Source organism: Diceros bicornis, chromosome 22 (assembly GCF_020826845.1).
Source record: "Diceros bicornis minor isolate mBicDic1 chromosome 22, mDicBic1.mat.cur, whole genome shotgun sequence".
NCBI classification, from domain to species: domain Eukaryota; kingdom Metazoa; phylum Chordata; class Mammalia; order Perissodactyla; family Rhinocerotidae; genus Diceros; species Diceros bicornis.
This window is the reverse complement of record NC_080761.1, coordinates 23402442-23425552: the sequence shown is the minus strand read 5'-3', so window position 1 is coordinate 23425552 and position 23111 is coordinate 23402442. Positions and strand designations below refer to the sequence as shown.

The window sequence follows — 23111 nt, the reverse complement described above, 5'->3', positions numbered from 1 at the left end:
TGGTCTTGAAAATCCTTATTCTAAGTCTAAGTCTCTATTTCCTCTATTGTTATTATTTTTAATATTGTCATATTTGCTTTTAGTCCCCTCTTGGCTCTTTAGAAAATGATCCTTCCCCTGGAATAGCCAAAGCCTCCCTAATTTAAAGCAACCTAAACATGATGTTATAGAAAGAGATTTAATTAACAGAGGAAACACCACCACAAGTCTGACATATGCCAGCTGAACACCAGAAATTCAAAATCATGCAAAGCTCAGACAGTCCCTCAAGGTTCAGGAAGTTTTCCAGCTTCTTCCCTGAGCTTCCTACCCCTACCCCAGACTGGTGACTCTGGGCATCCTCAGCTGTGTGCTTGCCTTACTCAACAACCAGAAACCATCTGCATACACCTGACCCTCTGGGAGAAGCCTTTCACTCAGTTGCTTACGAGCCTGCTCACCATGCAGCTGGGGGTGGGTCTTGTGGGGGATATGGGAAAATGTCCATCAATGCCAGGAGCAGAAAGGAGCCCTAATCCAACTTCTTTCATCTGAGCTTCTTCTCTGGGAGAAAAGGTTCCTTCATCTATATTAAAGACCATGAGGAACAAAGAAAGCCACAGCAATACTGAACTTAATTTCAAGCACTAATTGCTTTCATAAGAACTGTTAACTGGTAGCTAAATTGTCTTTGCTCTTGCTGCTAATAAACAATGAAGGTGCCAAAAAGACAAAGCAGCACAGAGGAGAAAAGGAAGAAACCAAGGGCTTAGATCATTTGTGAAAATGGATATTCAGTCTTTGAATAATTAAGGATATCCAATTTGTAGGATATTAAAGAAATCCCTAATCTACATTTATGTTAGAGCATGTCATTACTAATCCAGGATGTTAAAATTTTATTGTAATAGTTATGGACAGTTATGCCAAAGAATTTCACTTACTGGCTGTATTAGATATCAAAATAAGGGAAATGCTGAATTATAGAATACTATACATCGAATATTTAATAAACTGATCCCCCATGATGATAGCAGGAGTTCAGAAATAATGCCTGTTGCATGACAACACTTAATACTGGTTAATAATAATGGTTTGGGAGCAAGTCAATGCCTAATAGGTTTACAATCCAAATTAGAAGCACAGAGGAATCATACTCAAGGTTAAAATCATTCTGAAAAAGACCATTGGTAGTCATGAATAGTTAAAGGAAAGGAAAGATGATTGAAAGTTTTGTCAGAGTTGAGTCCTTTGAGAGTTCCTGGGTCATTAAGCATGAGCTTATTCATATAAATTTTGGCCCTGGTTTCTAGGTCTTATTATTTTTCTTTCATATTTTTCATGTAAATTTGAATTGTACCAGATTCTCTTGGGTGCTCAGCAATAGATTTGACTCTAAAATCCATACTGCTTCTCAAAGGAGGAACAGGAGGAAACAGAGGGAGAGAGGGAAGGAGGAGAGAGACAAAGGAGAAGAAAGAAGAAAAGAAGAGAAGGAGTAGGACATGGAAGAGGAAGGGATAACCAGACACTTCTCATTCATTTTGACATAGCAGGTGGATTCCAACTTTTTTATATAAAATATTCAAATGTGAACCCCTAGATGTATATATGGTGAGTGACGAGAGGCTTCTATTCCTGGAGAGCTAAAAGAATACTAGGCAATCCTTGATTAGGACATAAATACTTAGTTTTTAACTTCTGGGTGTTATACACTTTAAATACAAGTTTTTAATATATTTAAACTAGATTCAACATAGAAATAATACAAATTAATTTTCTTAGGTAATTTTAAATTTTGTCTCTCAGCTTCATTAAATGACATTTGGTAGAGAGAGGAAATTTTAATGCTGGGGGGAGAATATGCTGATGGTGACTCTGGAAGGTTCTGAGCAGGGGCTTTTCTGGGAATTGAGCAGATGACTGTTAAGACAGGAAGGGAAAGGAGGTGTTAAAGAGATTTGCCTCTGTGGCCATTTACATCTGGCTTGTTTACGTCTGTTTAAGTTGGCGGTCCTGCTCAGGTCTTCTTGGCAACCTCTTTAAGGATCTGATAATGCTAATAAATACATTAGACTAGGCTCAGATGGCAAGATTCCCACTTCCTGAGTTGGTCTGCCTGCACTTATCCTACAGAAAAATCCTGTTTGAGCTACCAGAGCTGTAATTTTCTCACTCCAAGGCTATTATGGTGAAAAGAGATTAATATAAATAGAAGGCATTGCTTTAAGTCCTACACTTCATTGGTTTTATGAAGTTTAAGGAAAACAGGAATAAGTCAAATGTGTTGAGGATCAGTGATTTCACATTTATAAAGTATAAAGCTTAGTAATGGTTTTGAAGAGAAAAGATTCTATATGAATACAAAGCCATCATTATCACTGGTAACATATCCAAATATCTTACCAACATTTTTCTGATTCAGACTACTAAATTTCATATTAAAATACTATAAAAAGATATTCATTAAAAAGACATTTGCCTGTAAACAGGCAGAGCTTGAAAAACAATGAGTATACTTAGGAAATTTCACACAAACAATCATCACATTTTAGGGCACTTTTCCCAAATGATAAGGACAAAGTTAGGATATAATAATAGCAGTAGTAGTTGAAATTTAATTGAGGGCTGAGCATCTATTAGGCACTGTTCCACCTGCTTTCAATGCATTTATTATCTTACGTAATTCTCACAAAACTCCTCTGCGATAAATCTTGTTCTATTCCTATTTTATCGATAAGGAATCAACAAACCAAAAATTCTACAGGATGTACTGGTGTATACAATGAGAATAGAAAGCATCTGAATTGGAGGATATCGGAGAGTTAATCTCCTACATCCCAACATGAGGATGTTGAGAGGTATTTAGTAGACAGAGAAGACAATAAAGCTCATAAAGTTGATATAAAGGGGAAAGAGTATAACAAGAAAGCATATTCATAGACTCAAATAGGCTGTCAGCTTGGCTTAAGGAACTCTAAAATAATAAGCTATGTTTGTTTTGCTTGTTTTCTTAGCTGCTCCTTGGTGTGCTGAAAAGCTTTTAAATCTCCGCAGCACCTGCACACCGCAGAAAGGGCTTGGCTCTGGGCAGCTTCCATCTCTAAGTCAAATCAGCTGCACAGACCTGACGTGTCGGTTGCACATTTATTAGGTTGCCACCACTTTAAGCATAAATCAAATAAACACACAAACAAACAGTGATAGTAATGATGGTAATAAATTTGGAGCAACAGCAATATGCTATGCTTTGACTGGACAGAACTGAACTTAACATGGATCTTATTTATCGTTTTAAAGTTAACTTCTATTTTTCTTTTCATTACTTCAAGAGGGAAAAGGCTAAAATAGTGGTCAGCACTTAGCTGGTGACAGTAGACTATTTATGTGGTTTTAAATAACATGGCTTAACAGTGGCTGTCAGTAAAATAGAGGCCTTATCATACTACAGGCGAGCAGAGCACACTGGGCACCACAGGCCACAGAAAAGCACTTAGTAGTTGTGTGTATTCAAATTTGTGAAAACGGATCCAGAAGAGCACCTCACTATTTATAGGAGTGCTATAATAAATCTTTTGCAAAGGAAAGAATCTATTTGTAATGTGAAATATCTCTTAATTCGTTTTTGAGTTTGAATTTTTGTGTACATGTTGTCTTGAAGTAAAACACTTATGGAATTTACGGAAGCCCAGGTCAATCTAAGGTAATCAAACATAATGTTCATTCATTCGTTCATTAAATACTCTGAAATGATGCCATGTACTAAGCACTATGCCAGGTCAGAGGGATGGCCGTGATTAAGTCCATTAATGGCCTTAAGGTGCTCAACTGAGGTTGGGAAGGAGAATTCCGATGCGTTCGATATTCTTCTCTGGGAAAGTCAAAGATGATATAAGCACCTTCCTTCTACAAGACAGCTATCCAATGCTTTCTTGAAGGTGATGCCATAGATAATCTTTTTGAAATCTCCTTCTCACGTGTAACTCACAATAATGTGATGAATTTGTGTTGTCACAAAATAACAAATGTTAAAATGAGCAGAACCTGGCAAGCCTAAACTGTACCTAGAGGTTGGGTCTTTCAGCGTTATAGCCTGAAGGGATCTCAGATTCTTGTGTCCCCCTTGCCCCCTCCAGGGTCCCACCCCCTCCTGCGTTTTTCAGAGGAAGAAACTCGTGCTTAGAAATGTTGAGACAGCGGCTGAAACTGGAACCAGCCAGGCCTTTTTATCCTCAGACTTTTTAGCTGATTTGCTGAATGATTCCGCTCCTCCTCTTCCTCAGAAAAGCTGTATAGAAATGACATATGTTAGGGTTTGAGGAGTGTACTCTTGCCCTCCTGTAGTCAAACTTACATAACTTGTAAGCAGACGGTGTGGCGGCAACACACGACGGTAAAAAGAACTTCCGCAAGGATAGCGGCAACAAACCCCGCTCCGGGCTCAGACGACCGTAGCCCCTAACTGATCCGCCGCTTCCGGTTTCCTCCGCCCAGCCGCTCTGGGGAGTAGGCTGGTGGCGGGCGAAACTACAAATCCCAGGATGCAGTTCTCTCCCTCTCTCTCTCCCTCTCTCCCTCCCTCCCTCCCTCTCTCCCTCCACTCAGCCCGGTCACTCCCCTCATTGCATTCTGGGAAGTGTAAAGTGTAGTTTTGTTTTGTTTTTTATCAGTAGTTAAGCTGTGTAGGAAACCACCGCTATTAGGTTTAAAGGATCCGCCCCTCCATTGACCCCGCCCCAGGTTGCTTAGGAGATGAGAGACGCCGAATCTTCGTAGATGTTGGCGGCGCGGAGAGCAGGACAGGTGCAGAGGGAACGCCTCTGAGGTCTGTACCTCGAGGGCGGCCATGGAGAGCTCTGACAGCTCCTGCCAGGACTGGTGCAGCAGTGGGCAACACTGGTTTGAGCTCGGACCCACGGACTTGCTGGAGCGCAAGGGCTCCCTGACCCTCCGCTCCCATCACAAGAAATACTCGAAACCGGTGTTGGTGTATTCCTGGTGAGCGAGCTCTCCGCAGTTCCCGGGTGCTGGGAGAGGGAAGGAACGGGCTGGGGGGAGGTAGGGGGAGGAAAGGAGAGTAACTCAGGACAAGGGAAGAGAGGAGAGAATAAACAGAAGAAGAAAACGAGAAAAGAGGAAGAGCAGAGCAGAGAGAGAAGGAAAAAGAAGGAAGAGGTGAGAAAAAGAGACAAGAGAGGGAACTAAGAGATGAGACAAGAGAGGGAACTGAGAAAGAAAAGAAAGGGAAACAGATCTTCAAAGGAGAGATGGAGAGGGTGGGAGTGAGAGTTGGGGCAGTGAGGAGGAGATAGGAGAGCCCTCCAAGAGTGGCTCCTCAGCACACACCAAGACCTGCTGCAGCCAGAGGCCACAGATCACGGATGCACAGGGTGGACTGGAGCGTGTTTACGGAGGCCTGGAAAGCACTTTGCCAGACAAGTGTTAACTCATAAAAGGCAAGGTCCATGAGGAGGCCAGCGGCACAGCAGGAGGGAGATGTTTGTTCAGAAGATGGCCTCCAGGACTGCCATTTCTTGGGGGCGGTGAGGCACACTGAACGATTTGAAAGAGGTCCCTAAATATCCCCTAGGCTACTAGGACTCTTCTAGTCAGAGATTGCAAACTGGTGTCTCCCTCTGGGTAATGCCAACAGACATAGTTTGGCATGCAGTGTTTAAATTTTTTCTTTTAAATTAATTGCCCACATTTAAAACCAGGAGATTTCACATAAAAATCCAGGATTATGGCTTCTCTTGAAAAGTCGAAAGGCCTAGCAACAGAGGATTTTATTCCTTCTGACAATTATGAATGTACTGGAGCTGAGCACTGGCTGCTCAAGATGAGAGTTCTCTCTCTGGTAACTTCACTCATATAGGTTCTTGCCTGGCCCCAGGAGATGTTTACTTCCTCTGCCTTTGACCTAGGGCTTGGAATTCACTTAGAGATTCTCTTGTTTATTAAATATTGCAGTGACCAATAGCAAAACCATGACATATAACTGGGAGAAAAATGGGGATTTTTAAGGGAGTTAGGATTCTGTCCTTTGGGTCAATTTTCCTGGCTATACTGTTAACAATAATTACTTGTGGAGTATTTGGAATATTCTGTGGAAGAGAGCAGAAAGAGAGAGATGAAAAGAAGTCTCAAATCTTGTCTCCATTAAACTTTCACTTTTGAAAGAAGATGAATGATTTTGACTCTAGCCCTAAGGCTGAGCCTTCCTTGATCCCATTTATTCATGTAATGTATGTGAGCCCTGCACTTTCTGTCTTGCAAACTTTCTATAGCCTACTCCTCACTTTCCCACAAGCTTACTCCCCTACTTTAGCTTCTCATCCCTAAAACTGGCTCTCTGCCTATTTTGAACTCAGTTTGGGAGACTCTATAGAACTGGAATCCAAAGCTACATTGGGAAACGGAAAATCATCTTTTAGCTTCATATAGGGCTTACCTCACAGTTCTCAAGCAAAATGCTTAGCTCTTCCATGATTCTGTTACTCCATAAGGATTTAGGTCATGATATAAACCACATTAGAAATTATTGTTAAAGAGAGATATTTTTCAAGTGGACAGTGCTTTTGCTGTCTTCTGCACTACCATACTTTGAAAAGTTGCCTTGTGAACATCATAGACACCAATAGCAAAACCACAGAAGAATACAAATGAGAAGGAGATGAGGAACTTGGTGGGAGAGAAGGGTGGTATAACACTGAAAGTTATTCTGGCCACTGCTGTAAATGTAGAGAGTTTTGCTGTTGGTTTTAGAAGGAAAGTTTGGGAGTTAGAAGAAATAAATTCAATCCAACAAGTATTTATATGTCATGTACTTTGCTATGTGTTGGAGACACAGAACTGGATCTAGTGGATTCAATGAGATAATTTGTTTAAAGTATTTAACACCATGCCTGGCACATAGTAAGCAGTCAATTATATATGGTAGCTAATACTATTTATTTAGGATAACATAATGGTTAAAAGCTTGGGCTCTAGGTTTGAATACCAACTCTGCAGCTTGAGATATGGCAAGTGACAGACATAACTGCTCTAGGCCTCTGTTTCTGCAACTGTCAAATGGGGATGATAGATTATTGTAAGATTAAACAAGATCTTGTCTGTGAAGTACCTTTTAATACATAGTAAGCACAGTAAAGGTTATATATGTGTATTAGGACGTGGCTGTTGACCTTAAGGAATTTCATAGGCCGGTAAAGGAGAATGTCAATAAATTCAATATAATCTGATTTGTGCAAAATAGAGAGGAGTATAAGAGGCAAAAGTAACAGGAGGAGGAAGTTAGTGTGTGTGTGTGTTTTCCTGAGAAGGGTTTTAAAGGAAATCTAGGAGCTTTATAGGTGGACAAAAGAGAATAGGCAAGTGCAATGGAATAGTAAGAAGCAGCACAAGTCGTTCTCTGTAGTTGGCAAATACAGTTGGTCCTCCCCATTTGTGGATTCTGTATTTGCGAATTCACCTACTTGCTAAAATTTGTTTGTAACCTCCAGTCAATACTTGCAGCACTTTCCCGGCCATCTGCGGACATGTGCAGTGGCAAAAATTTTGAGTCATCTCACGTTTGTTCCCAGTTGAGATCAAGCAAAGTGACACTCTGCCGCCTTCTTTCAACTCTCATACCGTAAACAAGTGTTCTTTTCACAGTCTATTTAGTGCCTCTTTTTTTGCACTTTTTGTTGGTGATTTCATTGTTAAAATGTCCCCCAAGCATAGTGCTGAAGTGCTGTCTATTGTTCCTGAGTGCGAGAAGACTATGATGTGCCTTATGGAAAAAAATATGTTACATAAGCTTCCTTCAGGCATGAGTTATAGTACTGTTGGCTGTGAGTTCAATGTCAGTGAATCACCAATATGTATTAAATAATGTGTCTTCAGACAGAAACACACATAAAACTAGGTTATGTATTGATTGGTTGATGAAAATGTTGTGACCCAAGCCTCATAGGAACCCAATCCTGTATTTCCCCTAGGAGCAATGGTTCAGTATATGCTAATTGTGACAACTTTATAGAACATAACTACTGGGAAAAATGAGAATTGACTGTAAAATGTGAGAAACACCTGCATTTCTCTGAGCTGGCTGTGCTGCTGGCATCCTTATTTTCCTTCCATATCCAACCAGTCACAAAGATCTGTCCTAAAAATCTGCATAGAGTTCAAGTTGTATAAACTTCCAAATGAATAATGTCATTGACCACTTTGTTTTTATGCATTCTGGTCAAAATTGTTTGCTTTCTATTGCCTTATTTTATTATATATTAAAACTTTTATTGAATTTTAATCTTTTATTAGTGATTTTTTATTTAATCGATGAACATCTACCATCTAGGGTGGCCTCTCAACTGAGTATTTGATGAATTAAGTGACTATATCTATAGGTTTGCAAAATAAAGTTTAACTGGGAGAAATTCTGACTTACCTCTGCTTATATAGTTTAAACATTTGGATGATTCCTGTGTTTCTCTTTATCTGGCGTATAATACAAGTCTGTCTGACTTCACTACACATATTAAAAACAGGTATGTGTAATAGACACGATAAAGTGATATACCCAGAATAGTTGTTAGAGGTATCTCTGGTCCATTACTAGGATAAGACATTGCCCAAGGAGCCATCTCTTCCTTGCAGCTGGAGTGGTGGATAGAGAGCCATATCACTTACATCACACCTTGATGCTTCTGAGTGAGAGATGCCGTTTCTAGAAATTATCTTTCCCTATTAATTCCTGTAGCATTTATGGAGCTATGTCAGCAGATGGTTCCATCAGAAATTCTGAGTTGAAGGGAAGTATTCTCTTGGGATATCTTCCCACTCATTGGAATAATGGAATACTAAGAACCAGAACAAACTAGACTTGCCCTTAATAATTCTCTGGTGTGAGGCTAGTTCTTATATTTTTATTTATTTATTTTTACTCATCTCTTCCTTGGCAAAATTGACATCTGGTAATGCGTGATAATTTAAAGCAAAAAAATTCGGGTGAATCTTCATGAGACAGTTTATGCTCTGGTCTCCATAGTGACACTTAAAGTTTTGAAAGCTCAGGTTAATTTTATGTATTTAAAATTTTGATTACTTTTCTCTCCTGCCTAAGCCCTAAATTAAATAGCCTGGGCATTTTACTCTTTCCCCTCACCCCTATAATAGGAAGAAAACAGAAAGAGTAAAGGGGAAAGGGAAGAAAAATAAAATGTGGTAATAATTGTTGGATAGGAAACTTCATAGATTTAAAGATTTTTACAGAAAATCATTTGGGAGGGGGAAAAAAATTAAAGAGCTTTCTGAACCTTTTCAGACTTACACCCTATTGTGCTGTTTGAACCAAGAGTTCAGATGTACTTAAGGTACTCCACATTCAGAGGAGAACCCGGTTTCAAGGCACCAGGATGTTATTAGTGTACTTAAATAGAAAATAGAGATGAGTTTTCTCATTTGCTGTATCATTCTTCCTGTATTTAACTAGCAACTTTTTTGGGGACTAACCTGGAAGTATTTAGAGTCCTTCCCATCACTGAGGACCAAGCTAGAGTTGTATAGATCTTTGCTAGTCAGTAATCCCATCTCCTCATATCTCCAACACACACTCAAACACCAAGATGAAAAGGCAAAGAAAAAAAAGAAAGCCTCTTAGTAACCACGTTATAGTAGGCCCCTTTGCTGAAATCCATAAATGCTTCCCCTCCCATCAAGCCTCCATCCTTCTACCTTTAACAACTCAGGCCCTCAATCAAAAGCTTATTAACTCTTATTTTCTGCACATTTTATACATTGGTTGTGTGATTTCCATACACACAGCATAGAATTTCAAGAGGGGAGGGAAGAGACTTTAAAGAGGCTTTTTTGGTCAATAATGAGAAGTGAGAAGAGCAAGCTTCAGGACAAGGGGTAAGAACACAGTGGGTGCTTAATTAATGTTTATCAAAGAAATGAACAGATGAGCAGGTAGAAAGATCACACACAGGAACCCAAAAAGGCACTGCAGGACGGGGCCCTGTATTTTATACATTAAAAACCACTAACCATGGCTTAGTGGTTAAGTGCGCGCGCTCAGCTGCTGGCGGCCCGGGTTCGGATCCCGGGCGCGCACCGACGCACTGCTTCTCCGGCCATGCTGAGGCCGCGTCCCACATACATCAACTAGAAGGATGTGCAGCTATGACATACAACTATCTACTGGGTCTTTGGGGGGAAAAGAATAAATAAATAAAATCTTTAAAAAAAAAAAAAAAAGACCCTGAGGTAAAAAACTACAGGCTAGCACACATCTGTAATAAAGCCAGCGTTGTTTTCAGAGCCATGATCCTGATGCAACAGGATGACGCTGAAGCGTGTTTGGTCTCCTCTGTATAAGTGAGCTTGGAAGCGTGTTTGGTCTCCTCTGTATAAGTGAGCTTGGAAGGGTATAATGCGTTAGACTTCTGATTTGAATGATAAGGAATTTAAAAACGGGAGCTAAACTTGTGCTTTTCCTAGTTGCAGTGCGTGACTTACCACCAGGGACTGACAGGTACTAAGGAGATTTTGAGTTACTATAGGGACTGATGATATTTATACTTTAAAGGGATATTTTTATTTCTGAACTCATACTTAAAAAACCTTCTAAATTATAATATCATGTGACTGTTTTAGATGATGTAATAGTAGACCAACGTCATGGAAATATATTCACTATCTGGTGGGTAGCAGAATTAGAAATTTGCATACAGTTCAAATGCATATATAAAATTTATTTTCTAAAACTGATTCTCATAGCTTTTCAACTGTTGGTTGCTAGAGAAAAATTCAAACATGCCAATTAAAGGGTATCTCTGGCTCATTGAGTTTCAAAAGCTTGTTTTAGGTTAAAATAGCCTCTTTCAGAACGGTGCCCACTCTGTCTGAGTCCTTCCTCCTCCACCTTCTCCTTCCCCAGTGGCATCTATGTGTGTGAGGGCCTGAGGTTATGTGATATTTTGGTGGGGGGTGGGGTGAGACCCCTGGATCTATGTGTGGGTCCTTGTGCTTGCTCACCTCATCTTTTGTCCAGCTGCTATGCCTGCTGCTGGTGAATTTGCGACTAATACACTTGGTTTGTTAAGGACCTGATGTCTTTGCTTACAGACTCAGTTCCACTTTGTCTCTCTGGCACTACAGATCCCGGTGAGGGGCTGGTGACCCTACAGCCCCTGTGGTAAAGGCACCTCATCCCTCAACATGGCAGCCCTGTGGCTGGCCCACTGACACTCAACTTGGCTTCCGTCTAATGCTCTGTAGAGACGATGAGCGTGTGTCCTGGTTTGCTCAAGATAGTTTCCCCCCCTTGGCCTGAGACTTCTTAAAAGCCCATCTTTCATTTTCTAAAGTGTCCTTCTTTAAAAGATAAATTATAAGATCACTCCACCTGTGCCGTGTGTGGGAGTTTCTAGATCTTGTTGTTAATAGAAACTTAAGAAATTTAGACCTTCATTTCTCAGCAATGCCTGACTTGCAAGAAAAATTTCTCACTGGGAACTCAAAAATTCCATGTTGTTAGAAGTTAATCAGCAATGCTTTATTTTTCTTCACATTTTTGGCAAAGCAGTCTTAATTCTTCCCAAGGTAAATGTGGATGCCTCTGATTTATTGGAGCAAAGGTTATTTTAAAGGAGTTTAGTAAAGAAATGTGCAAAGATTAACATTTGAAAATAGAATCTCACTATAAATAAGTAAAAAACAATTAGCATGTAATGGATTCTCTTGTTAAAAAATGTGTCTATATGCATTGAAAAGAGACTGAAAGGATGATATACACCATATAACACAAAATATTTATTACTGAATGGTGGATTTATGGATCATTTGTCCTTTTCTTTTTTTCTCTTTGCGACTTCTATATTTTCCATAAGGAACATGTACTATTTTCATAAAAAGAATAAAGTAAAATTACTTAAAAAATTTTGATATCATTTTCTATAACTTCTCCCCTGAAGCAAACATTCTCTAAAGGCTCAGAATTTAAACACAATACTTCATCTTTTTCAGAGTCTGAGTCACTCTTCACGGTTTATTATGAGTCTTTTTAAAATATCTTTTTAATTGCTAGTTTATCTTGGGTAAAAAGGATGATGCTATTCACATTCACTTGGTTTAACCACCTTTTCATTCTTGTCTGGGTTCTATAATGGTAGATCCTACGCCATGGTTATTTTTAATCTAGTCCTACATTCTTATTTCTCAGCATACGCACATACTCACAAATGCTTTTGAATGTAGTAGTTTTGGGGGGGAAGCACCTTATTTTCTATTTTTAAAGATGAATCCAGGAGACTCTTCATCCTTTTGCCCTGACTACATTTTTCTTTCAATGCTATTCTCTCTTATGAAATTCTAATTGAATTCTTTTTCTGAAAATCAGTGGTTATAGAATTGTTGTGCCTTGACCTTTGTGTGAGGTTTTGCTCAACTTAACTGGTGTTAGCCAAAATAAAACAGTTTTGCTTGCAAGATGAACCCTTGTAAGACAGAGTATTACAGGCCAGGCATTTCCCCACGTGGGCACACTTGGGTTAGGACAGATCATTGCTGTATATAAGTATCTCTGCCTGAGCCAACTCCCTGCCCTTGGGACTATCTCCTACCTGGGCCACAGGAGCCACCAGAGCCCCCTCCTCATCATATTGCTGCTATAGTCTTTCCTTTCATGGATAGTCACAAGTACTTTTTCACCAAGCTTTCTTTCTCCTATCTCACTGGTGTTCCTTTGCTAGGTAAGGGTGTGGGGAGTGAGGGAGGAGATAAGAAGAATGTGGGGCTTGGTGACATTTTAATAAGGAGAGGTTCAGTCTATGGACACCAGGATACCCAAGCTGAGGGTGTTTAATAGCACTAGAACTAGTATTGTTAGATATACTTCTCTGAGTTGGCCTGGGAAGCCACCCCATTGGTACCATTTTCTGGGTGTACTGGTAAGACTTCTCTTGGTTGCAAATGACAGATACTCAGTTTGCGTTAACCTAAGGAAGTAAGAGAATGAATTATCTCACAATATTTGTGTAATGGTTGATTACCAGATAAGAAGAAGGGCTAGGTTGCAGCTTGACCTTAGGAACAACTGGAACAAGGGATATAAGTGCAACCAGGTCTTGCTTCATTTCTCCTCTCTCCTTCTCTTTGTGTGTCTGCTTCATCTTATCATTGAAGACTATGGTAAACATGGCTGCTGCAGTTCTGGAATTTATATCTTACATCTTCATGCCATAAAGAAAGGTTGGTTTTAAAGAATCCAAAAATTCCAGGTCAGATGTCCATTCCTGGGCCAAGTATCTGCTTGGGGTCATCTGACTGGGCAAAGTTAGTTGGAAATATGGCAGCTCTCCAATAACCATGGGGCAAGGTGGACATACCCAGGAGAAAGGAGTGCTGGGCTGGCAATCTTATAGATAACTACTGTACCCCATCCTACTCTATAGATGTCTGCTGTATGTACTATATCCTATAGATAGCTACTCTAGTGGAGGATAAATTCCAAATTCCAAACACCCAATTTTATAGCAAAAGTTTAGAATATAACCCATTAATATATTGGAGATTTCCTATATTTGCTGTTATTTTGACTTTAAACTGCCTCCTCCCTGAACTAGCACCCACCCAATGCAGTTTTAAAAAATTGACCTTAGAAGTAATGGGCAGAAAACAGAAATTAGCTGAACATATCTTTGTGGTGCTTTGAAAAAGTTAGTTCTGAGTAAATTTGAGTATTGTGTTACTGTTTTTGATAGACACTAATCTTCATTAGTTTCCTTTATTTCATTTTGAAATACAATTACATTTTAGTTGTTATTAGTCACACAATGTATTTTCTTTATTTTGATTTAACTAAGTTTTGATGCGTTTACGAAGATAATTAATTGGCAGAAAAATTATATGTTTCTGCCATATAATGGCAGATGTTAGATGTTAGATCTCCACTCAGATTGTTCCAGGTTCAATCAAATGGGAGAATTAATATAATGTCATTTATTTAGTGCAAAGAATTTAGCCTCCTTTTACAGAAAGTGGTAGGAAGAATATTTTGGAATTAAAATGTATGAATGACTTGTCACAATTTTTTTAACACTTTGAAAAACACTAAGATGCTCAGCCAGGAGCATTAAATGAGCTTTTTTTAAAAAAAATTACTATTTTATTTTTTAATGTTCTTTTTAAATAAAGAGCTCTTTTTTGAATGGTATTTGTTTAAATATATATATTTAATATATATATATTTAATTTAATATTTAATTTAATAATTATATATATATTTAAATATATATATATATTTATTGAGCCATTGCTATGTTGCAGGCACTCTGATGGCTCTGGGATTTGACAGTGAACAAGACATCTCCCTGTATTAGGAGGTCAAAGATTACTGAGAGACAGAAATGGGGAGGATTGACCCAGCAATTACTATGCGCTGTGATGCATGCTAGGACTGGGATAAGCAGGGTGGTCTGGGAACATCCAAGAGGAGCACTTAATTTAGACCTGTTGGACCAGGGAAAGTTTCATAGAGGAGATTATCCTGGTCCCTGGGATCCATAAGGAGAACTAAAGATGGTGTGTTAGTTTTCAGCTGAGGGCGATTTTATCCCTTCCCCCCAGAGTGTTTTGAAATATAGGTGGCCATTTTTTATTACATAATAACTGATATATAGTGATACTGAAAGTGTAATTGCAAGAATTGTGACTCTTAGTCCTAGGGGTGGCCACAGCATCTTAACAGCATTTATCCATCTAGCTATGTGATGCCTAATTTACGTATTCATAAACCTACAGCCAGATAGGTGGAGATAGCAGACCTAACATGTATATAGGGCCAACACATTCAGGTTAACTAGTTTGCATATGGCCCTTCATAGTAATGGTGTAAACAGCAAAACCGCTAATAGATCCAGTCACAGAAAAGGAATTCCTCACACATGACTGTACAAGAATCCTGAGATTTCAGAGCTCAGTGGCACCTGCTTTCATTGTAGGGGTGTATGCTATCAAAGCAACCAAAATTTCACTGCAGGCAGTCTCCTAGGGATTAAGATATTGCGGCCTTCTACCTAGACCTCAATAGAATAAGTATGTGTGTTGTGTGAATTATTAGAAAAATTTAGTCTGGATAGATTGCATGTTTTCTTAGTTGGAACTTTTTTATGTGTTAAACAAGCCCATAATAAATATAAATAATTTGGAAAGGCTACCTCTGGTTAGCTTACACTTATGTCAAATTCAGTGTAGTGAATGTAGTGCGAGTCACTATAGGTCCCACTGTTGCCACTCATGCCAATGTACCTCTGACAAGTGAACAAGTCAAGGTGTGTCAAATGTCCTGCTAGACATTCAGGCATAAATCAGAAATTTCCTCCTGCTATAAAACCATCTGGTCCTAGTACTGCTTTAGGGAGTAACTTTGTTCTTTGACAACTTTCTCTATTTCTTCTTTGGAAATTGTCTGTTTAGACTTTTTGTCTTACTGAGGACAATTTTGGTAAATTGTTTTCCTTCGAAAGTCATGTATGTCATCCAAATATACTTGCATAGAGTTATGGAAAGTAGTCTATAATGATTTAAAATTTTTTCTTCTATTTTGATGGTTATACCCTATTTTTTAACAACTTTGTTAAGATATAATTCACATACTATACAAATCACCCTTTTAAAGTGTATAATTCAATGGCTTTTAGTATATTCACAGAGTTGTACATCCATCAACACAATTGATTTTAGGACATTTTTATTAACCCCAAAATAACCTTGCTCCCTTTAGCCATTAGCTCCGAATACCTCCAGCTCTCGAGCCCTAGGCAACCACCAATCCACTTTCTGTCCCTATAGATTTGCCTATTCTGGACATTTCATATAAATGGAATCATATAATATATGGTCATTTGCGACTAGTTTCTTTTACTTGGCATAATGTTTTCAAGGTTCGTCCATGTTGTAGCATTTATCAGTACTTCATTTCTTTTTTTTGCCTGGTATTATTCCATTGTGTGGATAGTATATCTTTCTATCTTGTTTGTATCTCCTCCTGCCTTTTTTTTTTATTTTTTAGATAGGAGTTTGTCTATTTTGCTTCCTTATTCATTTATTCTGTTTTCTAACTTAATTCTGCCTTTATCTTGAATTATTCTATCATTCTGATTTCTTTTGGCTTGTTTGTTCTTTTTCTATGTTTTTGAAATAGATTTTTTTTATTTTAATTATTTCATTTTTATTGATATGAGTACTTAAAGCTTTGAATTTTTCTCTGGGTACTGCTTTAGCTATATTCTATGGATTCTTGTAAGTGGTTTTTCCATTTACTGGTATTTTTGAGAAATTCATTTTGAGAAATTTGTATTGATCTTTGATTTAAGAGTTATTTGATAAACTCTTTAAATATTTCCAAATTGAAGAAGGATCTCTTAAAAAAGTGTGTTATGAATTTCTAGTTTTATTGCATTGTCATTTCTATCTTTCCACATATCCAAATATTTTTTTTGGAAGTGCCATGTGCACTTGAAGTTGTATTCTTTAGGCAGGTCAACAAATATTGGTTTCACTCTCTCTGAATGCACTATGTTCACCCATTTGCCCAAGGAAAATGACCTTAATTCTGTCTGGTCACAGGTCAAAAGTCCAAGATCTCCACATGTTATGCTATTGTGTCTCTACCAAGTCTAGCTGTGGCTCTACTTGGTTCAAAAACCTATAAAGCAAAAAGACATTTTCTGCTCCATCTCCATATACCCAATATACAAAGGGGGGACAGGAACAAGATAACTGTAATAAGCGTCTCACCAGAAAGAGGAAAGATAGCAGTGACAGGGCTATCATTTGTCCATAGTCATTCTTAATCCTGTTGGGCAGACGTTGTTAGGGAGCCCAGCATTGGTGTTGGGAGTGTTCTCTGATTAGACCGTGATTCTGCTTTCTGGCAGCAACTTCCTTTTCCATTGCTGTCTATGTCCCTTGGTTCTGCCCTGTGTGATCTTTTCTTTTCCGTTATTCTCCTTGACCACATCTGCAGTGGATGTTGTAGAATATGCCCACCTGTGGGTTGTTCGGCTTTCTCAGTTCATTTCTTGTTCCCAGAAGTTTGGGGGTCGAAGGCTATTTTAAATATTGAACAGTTAAAGGATTTTTAAATGCAAATTCCTGGCTTGCTCCAACACGACTTAATTCACTGGGAGGGTCTAACAGTAGGATGAAATTTGCTGCAGGGCTAAGCTTTAGTGGAACTTGGTCTCAAAAAACGTCTTTCTCAATTTTCTGTCTTACCATTTGAAATCTAAAAGTTGTTGACTCTTTTAACATTTCAAGGCCCCAAATTTCTGGAATCTCTCATTTCCCTTTATCTTCTTGTAAACCAGCCAATTTCCTGAAATTCTCTCTCTCTCTCTTTTTTTTTTTTTGTGAGGAAGATTAGCCCTGAGCGAACATCCGTGCCCATCTGTTGCCAGTCCTCTTTTTGCTGAGGAAGATTGGCCCTGGGCTAACATCCGTGCCCATCTTCCTCTACTTTATATGGGACGCTGCCACAGCATGGCTTGATAAGCAGTGCATAGGTCCGTGCCCAGGATCTGAACCCGTGAACCCCGGGCCGCCGAAGCGGAGCACGTGAACTTAACCACTATGCCACCAGGCCGGCCTCATCTCTCTCTTTTTTAGATATCTTGGCAAAAACAATTGTCAATAGAAATTCACACATAGAACTAACACATTGTTTTCTAGTCTCTTTCCCAATCTCACTGGGAACATGATTTGACTCTTCACCTACTAGGGCTATCAAATGTTTGGCCTTTCCAGCCTCTGATATCAGTTTCCTGTTGTCTTTGCCTGGCCTTTAGCCAATGCCATATATTTTAGATTTTTGTTACATAGCACCCACCCCACTTCTGGTACTAATTTCTATGCTGGAATAGGCTAGGCTTAATCTGTGATAACCAACGCTCCAAAGATCTCAGGAGCTTAACACATAAAGGTTTATTTCCTACTCACACAAAGTCCACTGTAAATTTTTGGTAGGCGGTGGGCGCTCTACATAGATACTCTGGGACTCAGGCTGATTGAGGCTCTGTCATCTAGAAAGTCATCAATTGCTCTGGCAGGGGAAGAAAGAGTCGAGAATTATACAAGAGCTTTTGCTGTCTTAGCCCAGAAATGACACATATCATTTCTGCTCGTATATACTTTATTGGCCAGAACTAGTCAAATGGCCCCACTAACTGCAAGGGAGCTAGGAATTTTAACCTCTGTATTCCCGGGAAAGAAGGAGTAATTGTATTGGGGAACACAATGTCTATCACATATAGAAGACCTTTTTATAAAACTCCCCTCCTAGGTAGGCTCTAGGGCTAGTCTTTCATCCCTCTAGCCCTGAAACCATTGCCCATGTGCAATGTTGGCAAACACCCCAAGGACATCAGCAGATTTGGTGTTTTGAAGTTCTACTTACACCTTTGGTTACAGGCTTTCATCTAAAAATTGGCCTGGAAATTCTCCACTGGATTTTCAGCTCTTAAATACTTTAAATGCGTTGGAATTAAAAAATGTATATTTTATCTAGCATTTTCCACTGTTTTCAGTGAAAGAGTTTATCGGCGTAACCATGGAAATGTAATTTGGCTGGCACTGTGCGAGTTCCCACCTCTGGGCAATCTCATTACTGAGATTTCTTGCTACAGCCTCTTGTCTTCACCTCTTCCACTTGTCTTCCGCTGGGTGTTGGCTGCTTACGATAGCTTTTACACATGCTGTAATCTGGGAACTATAACTTCCAACTTTGCCAAAAATTTAGCTTGCTTTTAATTTTTCCATTTCCTTTGCTGCTTTTGAATGACTTCTAGGAAGAAATGGAAAAAATACTCATTCGTGTAGCTGTGTTCGTAATGGAAGAGTGTTTTAACTCTAGATTCTATTCATGAAGAAAGTCTTGTTCATTTGTTTCTAATGTGAATTAAATGAATTGCTTTGAAACTAAGGAACCTTGTATTATCTACTCAATATGCATTGCTCGCAGAAGTGTGCATTAAATGGACCTTAAGCTCACATAATATAATCTTTTTAAAATTAATTAATTTTTTACTTTTTAATTGATGTCATAATAGTTTATAACATTGTGAGATTCTACTTGTACATTATTATTTGTCAGTTATCATATAAATGCACCCCTTCACCCCTTGTGCCCACCCCCCAACTCCCTTCCCCCTGGTAACCACCAAACTGTTCTCTCTGTCCGTGTGTTAGTTTATATTCCACATATGAGTCATACAGTGTTTGTCTTTCTCTGTCTGGCTTATTTCACTTAACATAATACCCTCCAGGTCCATCCATTTGTTGCAAATGGGACAATTTTGTCTTTTTTATAGCTGAGTTGTATTCCATTGTATATATATACCACATCTTCTTTATCCATTCATCTGTCAATGGACACGGGTTGCTTCCTTCTTGGCTATAATGAAAAATACTACAATGAAAATAGGGGTGCATAAGCCTCTTTGGATTGTTGATTTCAAGTTCTTTGGATAAATACCCAGAAGTGGGATAGCTGGATCATAAGATATTTCTATTTTTAATTTTTTGAGGAATCTGCATAATATAATCTTTTGATGTTATTTCTAGACTAATTAATTCAAATTATTTAACTGACAATATTAAGACTATAGGGATAGGAGCTTACACAGGTAATCAGGTGTTTGCTTTTGTTTTGCAGGGAGGCAAACTGGTCTTCATACCATTCATGCCAGATATACTGTCAAGATGTTCTTTGGACTACAGTAATTACTAATATATATATAATACATTTTAAAAACTCTGTCTTTCTTCAGTCCTACTCTTCCACTACACAGAGTGTCTTTAGCCAGTCAATATAAGCTGCTTTTGGAGGGGAGGATCAAAGAAACCCTGAGAAGTATCCTAGGATTTGAAAATAATTGAGATCCAGTTGTTGAAACATAGGGTAACAGAGTGTCCTGATCCTGATGTGGCCCGGACAGTCCTGGTTTTCACCATTTCCAGTGTACTTAGTACTTTATTTCCCTCTAAGTCTCCCAGGTGGGATAATCAATATAGTGTCACCTTATTTAATACGTGTCTCTTCAGCTGTTTTCAAAGTCATGCGTTTGGCAGTTAATCAGACTGACAATGTTTACTTAACATTTAAGCTAAGGCAGACAAAGGCTCCCCTTGCTATATTCCTTTTGTTTCCTCCCAATATTTTGCATAGGGCCTCCTGATTTTGAAGATTTTCTATGAAGAAAATTCATAATAATGATGGGTCTTACTTACATGCCACTCAGTATATGTTGCGTGAAGAAAATGACTTCACTTATCTGTCTCTATCAAATGGTTTTTTTTTAGTGCAGTTTAGACTTCAAATTCTGTGATTTCATAGTTATAGATGCACAAATCATATATAGCATGAGACACATTGCAAAAGAAAGTCCCTCTTCATAAGTCTAAATTGTCATTATTTCTCCCAAGGACATAAGCTTTTCTTTATGACTCTGCAAATACATCTAAAAGTCTTCATTTCTCAGTTTGATGAATGTGCCACTGAATAACACTACCTTGGCATGTAAATCCTTTGCCCATGAAATCTTTAAAGAGAATTGTCAAATGTTTCTTTATAGTGTTTGGTTCTATTGGCTTTATGCTTCTAATGTGTCAGGAAATACAGCTGACTCTGGGGGGTAATTTTCTTTTAAAGTTCCAGATAGCAGATGATTATAAAACCTAATATGAAAGGTATCTTTCTCTTCTCATTTCAGTTAGATTTACATCAGAAAATATAATACCTGACAGAGTAGTTGTGAACCACATTAATAATTCTAAAATTTAAAATTAATATATTCTGCCATCTGGAGTCTTAACTAAACATTTTTAAGATCTTTAGAATCCGCAAAGAAAATGTATCTCTTGTCAAGTAACCAGAGGCTAGAATTCGGCTCGGATTTTCATTGTTCTCCTGTCAGATATTGCTCAGATTCACACTCCCTTTGCAATCAGTGTTATGCATATGTATGTTGAGAGTTTTCCCATTCAGCAAGTAGATTTATAATTCCTTGGGAGACAAGTTTTTGTTGCAAAGGACTAGCATCTCTATGTGCATAATATTCCCTCTTTATGTGTGCTTTTGCAGAGTGAGCTGGGATGCTCTTCATTTTTATGGACACGTTTGAAAGCCTTTGCTTTCTTCATTTATATTAAAGTGACAGTAACACAGTGTAAGAACATTCAATCAATCGATCAATCATTTAAGATTTAATGAACATTTACAATGTGTTAGACCATGCTAGGCACTGAGATCACAAAGATGAATAAAAAATAATCCACGTCTAAAACACTCTTAGTCTAATGAGAAGGCAGATTCATTAATGGATAATTATAAAAAAAAGTGAAATGTGAAGCAATGATAAAGATAATGGTTTCTTTGCAAACCCCCACTTTGCTTCCCCCCCATAGACATGTGGCCACAGAAACCCTAGAGTGTAACTTGGTCCACTTTCCTGCGGGGAGAATCCTATGGCCTAACCCCATCCTGTCCTGCACTGGGACCTGGGCCATTATGGCTTGGGGCAGCCTGAGGGGAGCTGTGGGAGGCTGCCTGAGTATGCTCTGGACTCAAGTTTGTTTAGTTCTGCAACTCATTTGAGGATGTGTATATGTTTATACAAGGGGGGGCTTACTGACCTGTTTTGATGTGGAATCATCCAACTCCTACAGTAGGAAACCCAGCCTCCCAAAGGACCCCAGAAACAGACCCAGAAAGTCCTCTTGACAAGGCATTACTTGGGGGTACGAGGAGATAGGAAGAACAGGACCTAGAGGGTTCAGGTGATTGTAGGGTTGGTGGCAGGAAGTTGTATGCCAACCGGATATGTTGGGCATTTGTCCAGAGTGGGACCTGCTCATGCTGTCTTTGCCTTACTAGATTCTATTGACCTTAATCCTCTCTGAATCAGTGCAAGTGGCATTTTTGACAACAGAGTCGTGGTTCCAAGCTCCTTTTCATACAGTTGGGAGCTCTGATCCTGTCCTGTCAGCCCTTTCCCCATTCCTAATTCTATTCATATTCATATTATTTCTCCCACAGTAGGGTAGAGAAAGCACCTTTCATCTCTTATAATTAAGGATGTCTTACATAAAGATTTTTCATATAAAGAAATAGCCACATCATTCACCACTGGGCTTGATAGAGCAAGGTCCTCAGCAGAAGCAAGGCTGCTTGTCAAAGAAGATTCTGGCCCTGATGGCAGGAAGCCCCGTGAGCCCTCCTCCCAGCAAGAATGTCAGCCTGTACCTGCGTGCCTGGCATCAAAAACACAGCTCTTCCTTCAGTCAGCAGCATGGAATACCTGTATTCAAGGTGCTTTGGCTTTGAACTGACTGCTGACCAGCTGTTGTCAAATTCATGTCTGGGCAAACTTAATATCTACAGAAACCAGTCTGTAGACTAAACCAGTGCTGCTCAACAATGACCTTTTTACTAATCCAAGGTGATGTGCAAACTGGAAAGACAACGTAGCAAGTTTTTCGTATAGCTAAATTTATTCAGTTTAAAGGACTCTGAGATTGTTTTTACTTATCTTTGGGTTTGGAGGTCTTCTTCTTTAAGGTGATAGATATTTTATTTTTAAAGTTCCTATCAAGACAAAAGTTGGCACTTTTATGTTGGTTCTACAAATTTTGGGGGAGAGTTTTGCTGCTGCATGAAACACTCAGGTTTGGGAACCACTGATCTAAGAGTCTGGTAGCAACCATTCTCTACAGCTTTCTCAACCTTGGCACTTTTGATATTTTGGGCCTGATATTTCTTTGTTGTGGGGGCTGACCTGTGCATTGTAGGATGTTTAGCAGCATTGCTGGCCTCTACTCACGAGATGCCAGTAACAACCCACCCCACCTGGATCCAACAACTAAAAGTGTCTCAGAGTGGCTTGGGGTGGGGTGGGTGGGTGCTGTGGTCAAAAAGTTTGAAAGTTACTATTCCAGAGACATTGTAAATTTTATTTTATTATATTTATTATTTTCTCATAAGGAATTGTTTTTTTAAATTTTTTGTTTATTGCAGTAACATTCGTTTACAACATTGTAAAAATTTAAGGTGTACATCACTACACCTCCACTTCTGCACAGATTACATC

The 23111-nt window shown here is 38.9% G+C and overlaps 1 protein-coding gene across 1 annotated transcript in view; it reads left to right on the top strand.

The window, feature by feature from the left end:
• The first annotated feature begins 4699 nt into the window (after positions 1 to 4699).
• Positions 4700 to 23111, top strand: part of CFAP95 (cilia and flagella associated protein 95) — a 71319-nt gene continuing 52907 nt past the window's right edge. The window contains exon 1 of the mRNA XM_058565692.1: positions 4700 to 4977. Coding sequence (XP_058421675.1) covers positions 4826 to 4977 — 152 coding nt within the window. The 5' untranslated portion in view covers positions 4700 to 4825. The remainder of the gene's footprint in view (positions 4978 to 23111) is intronic.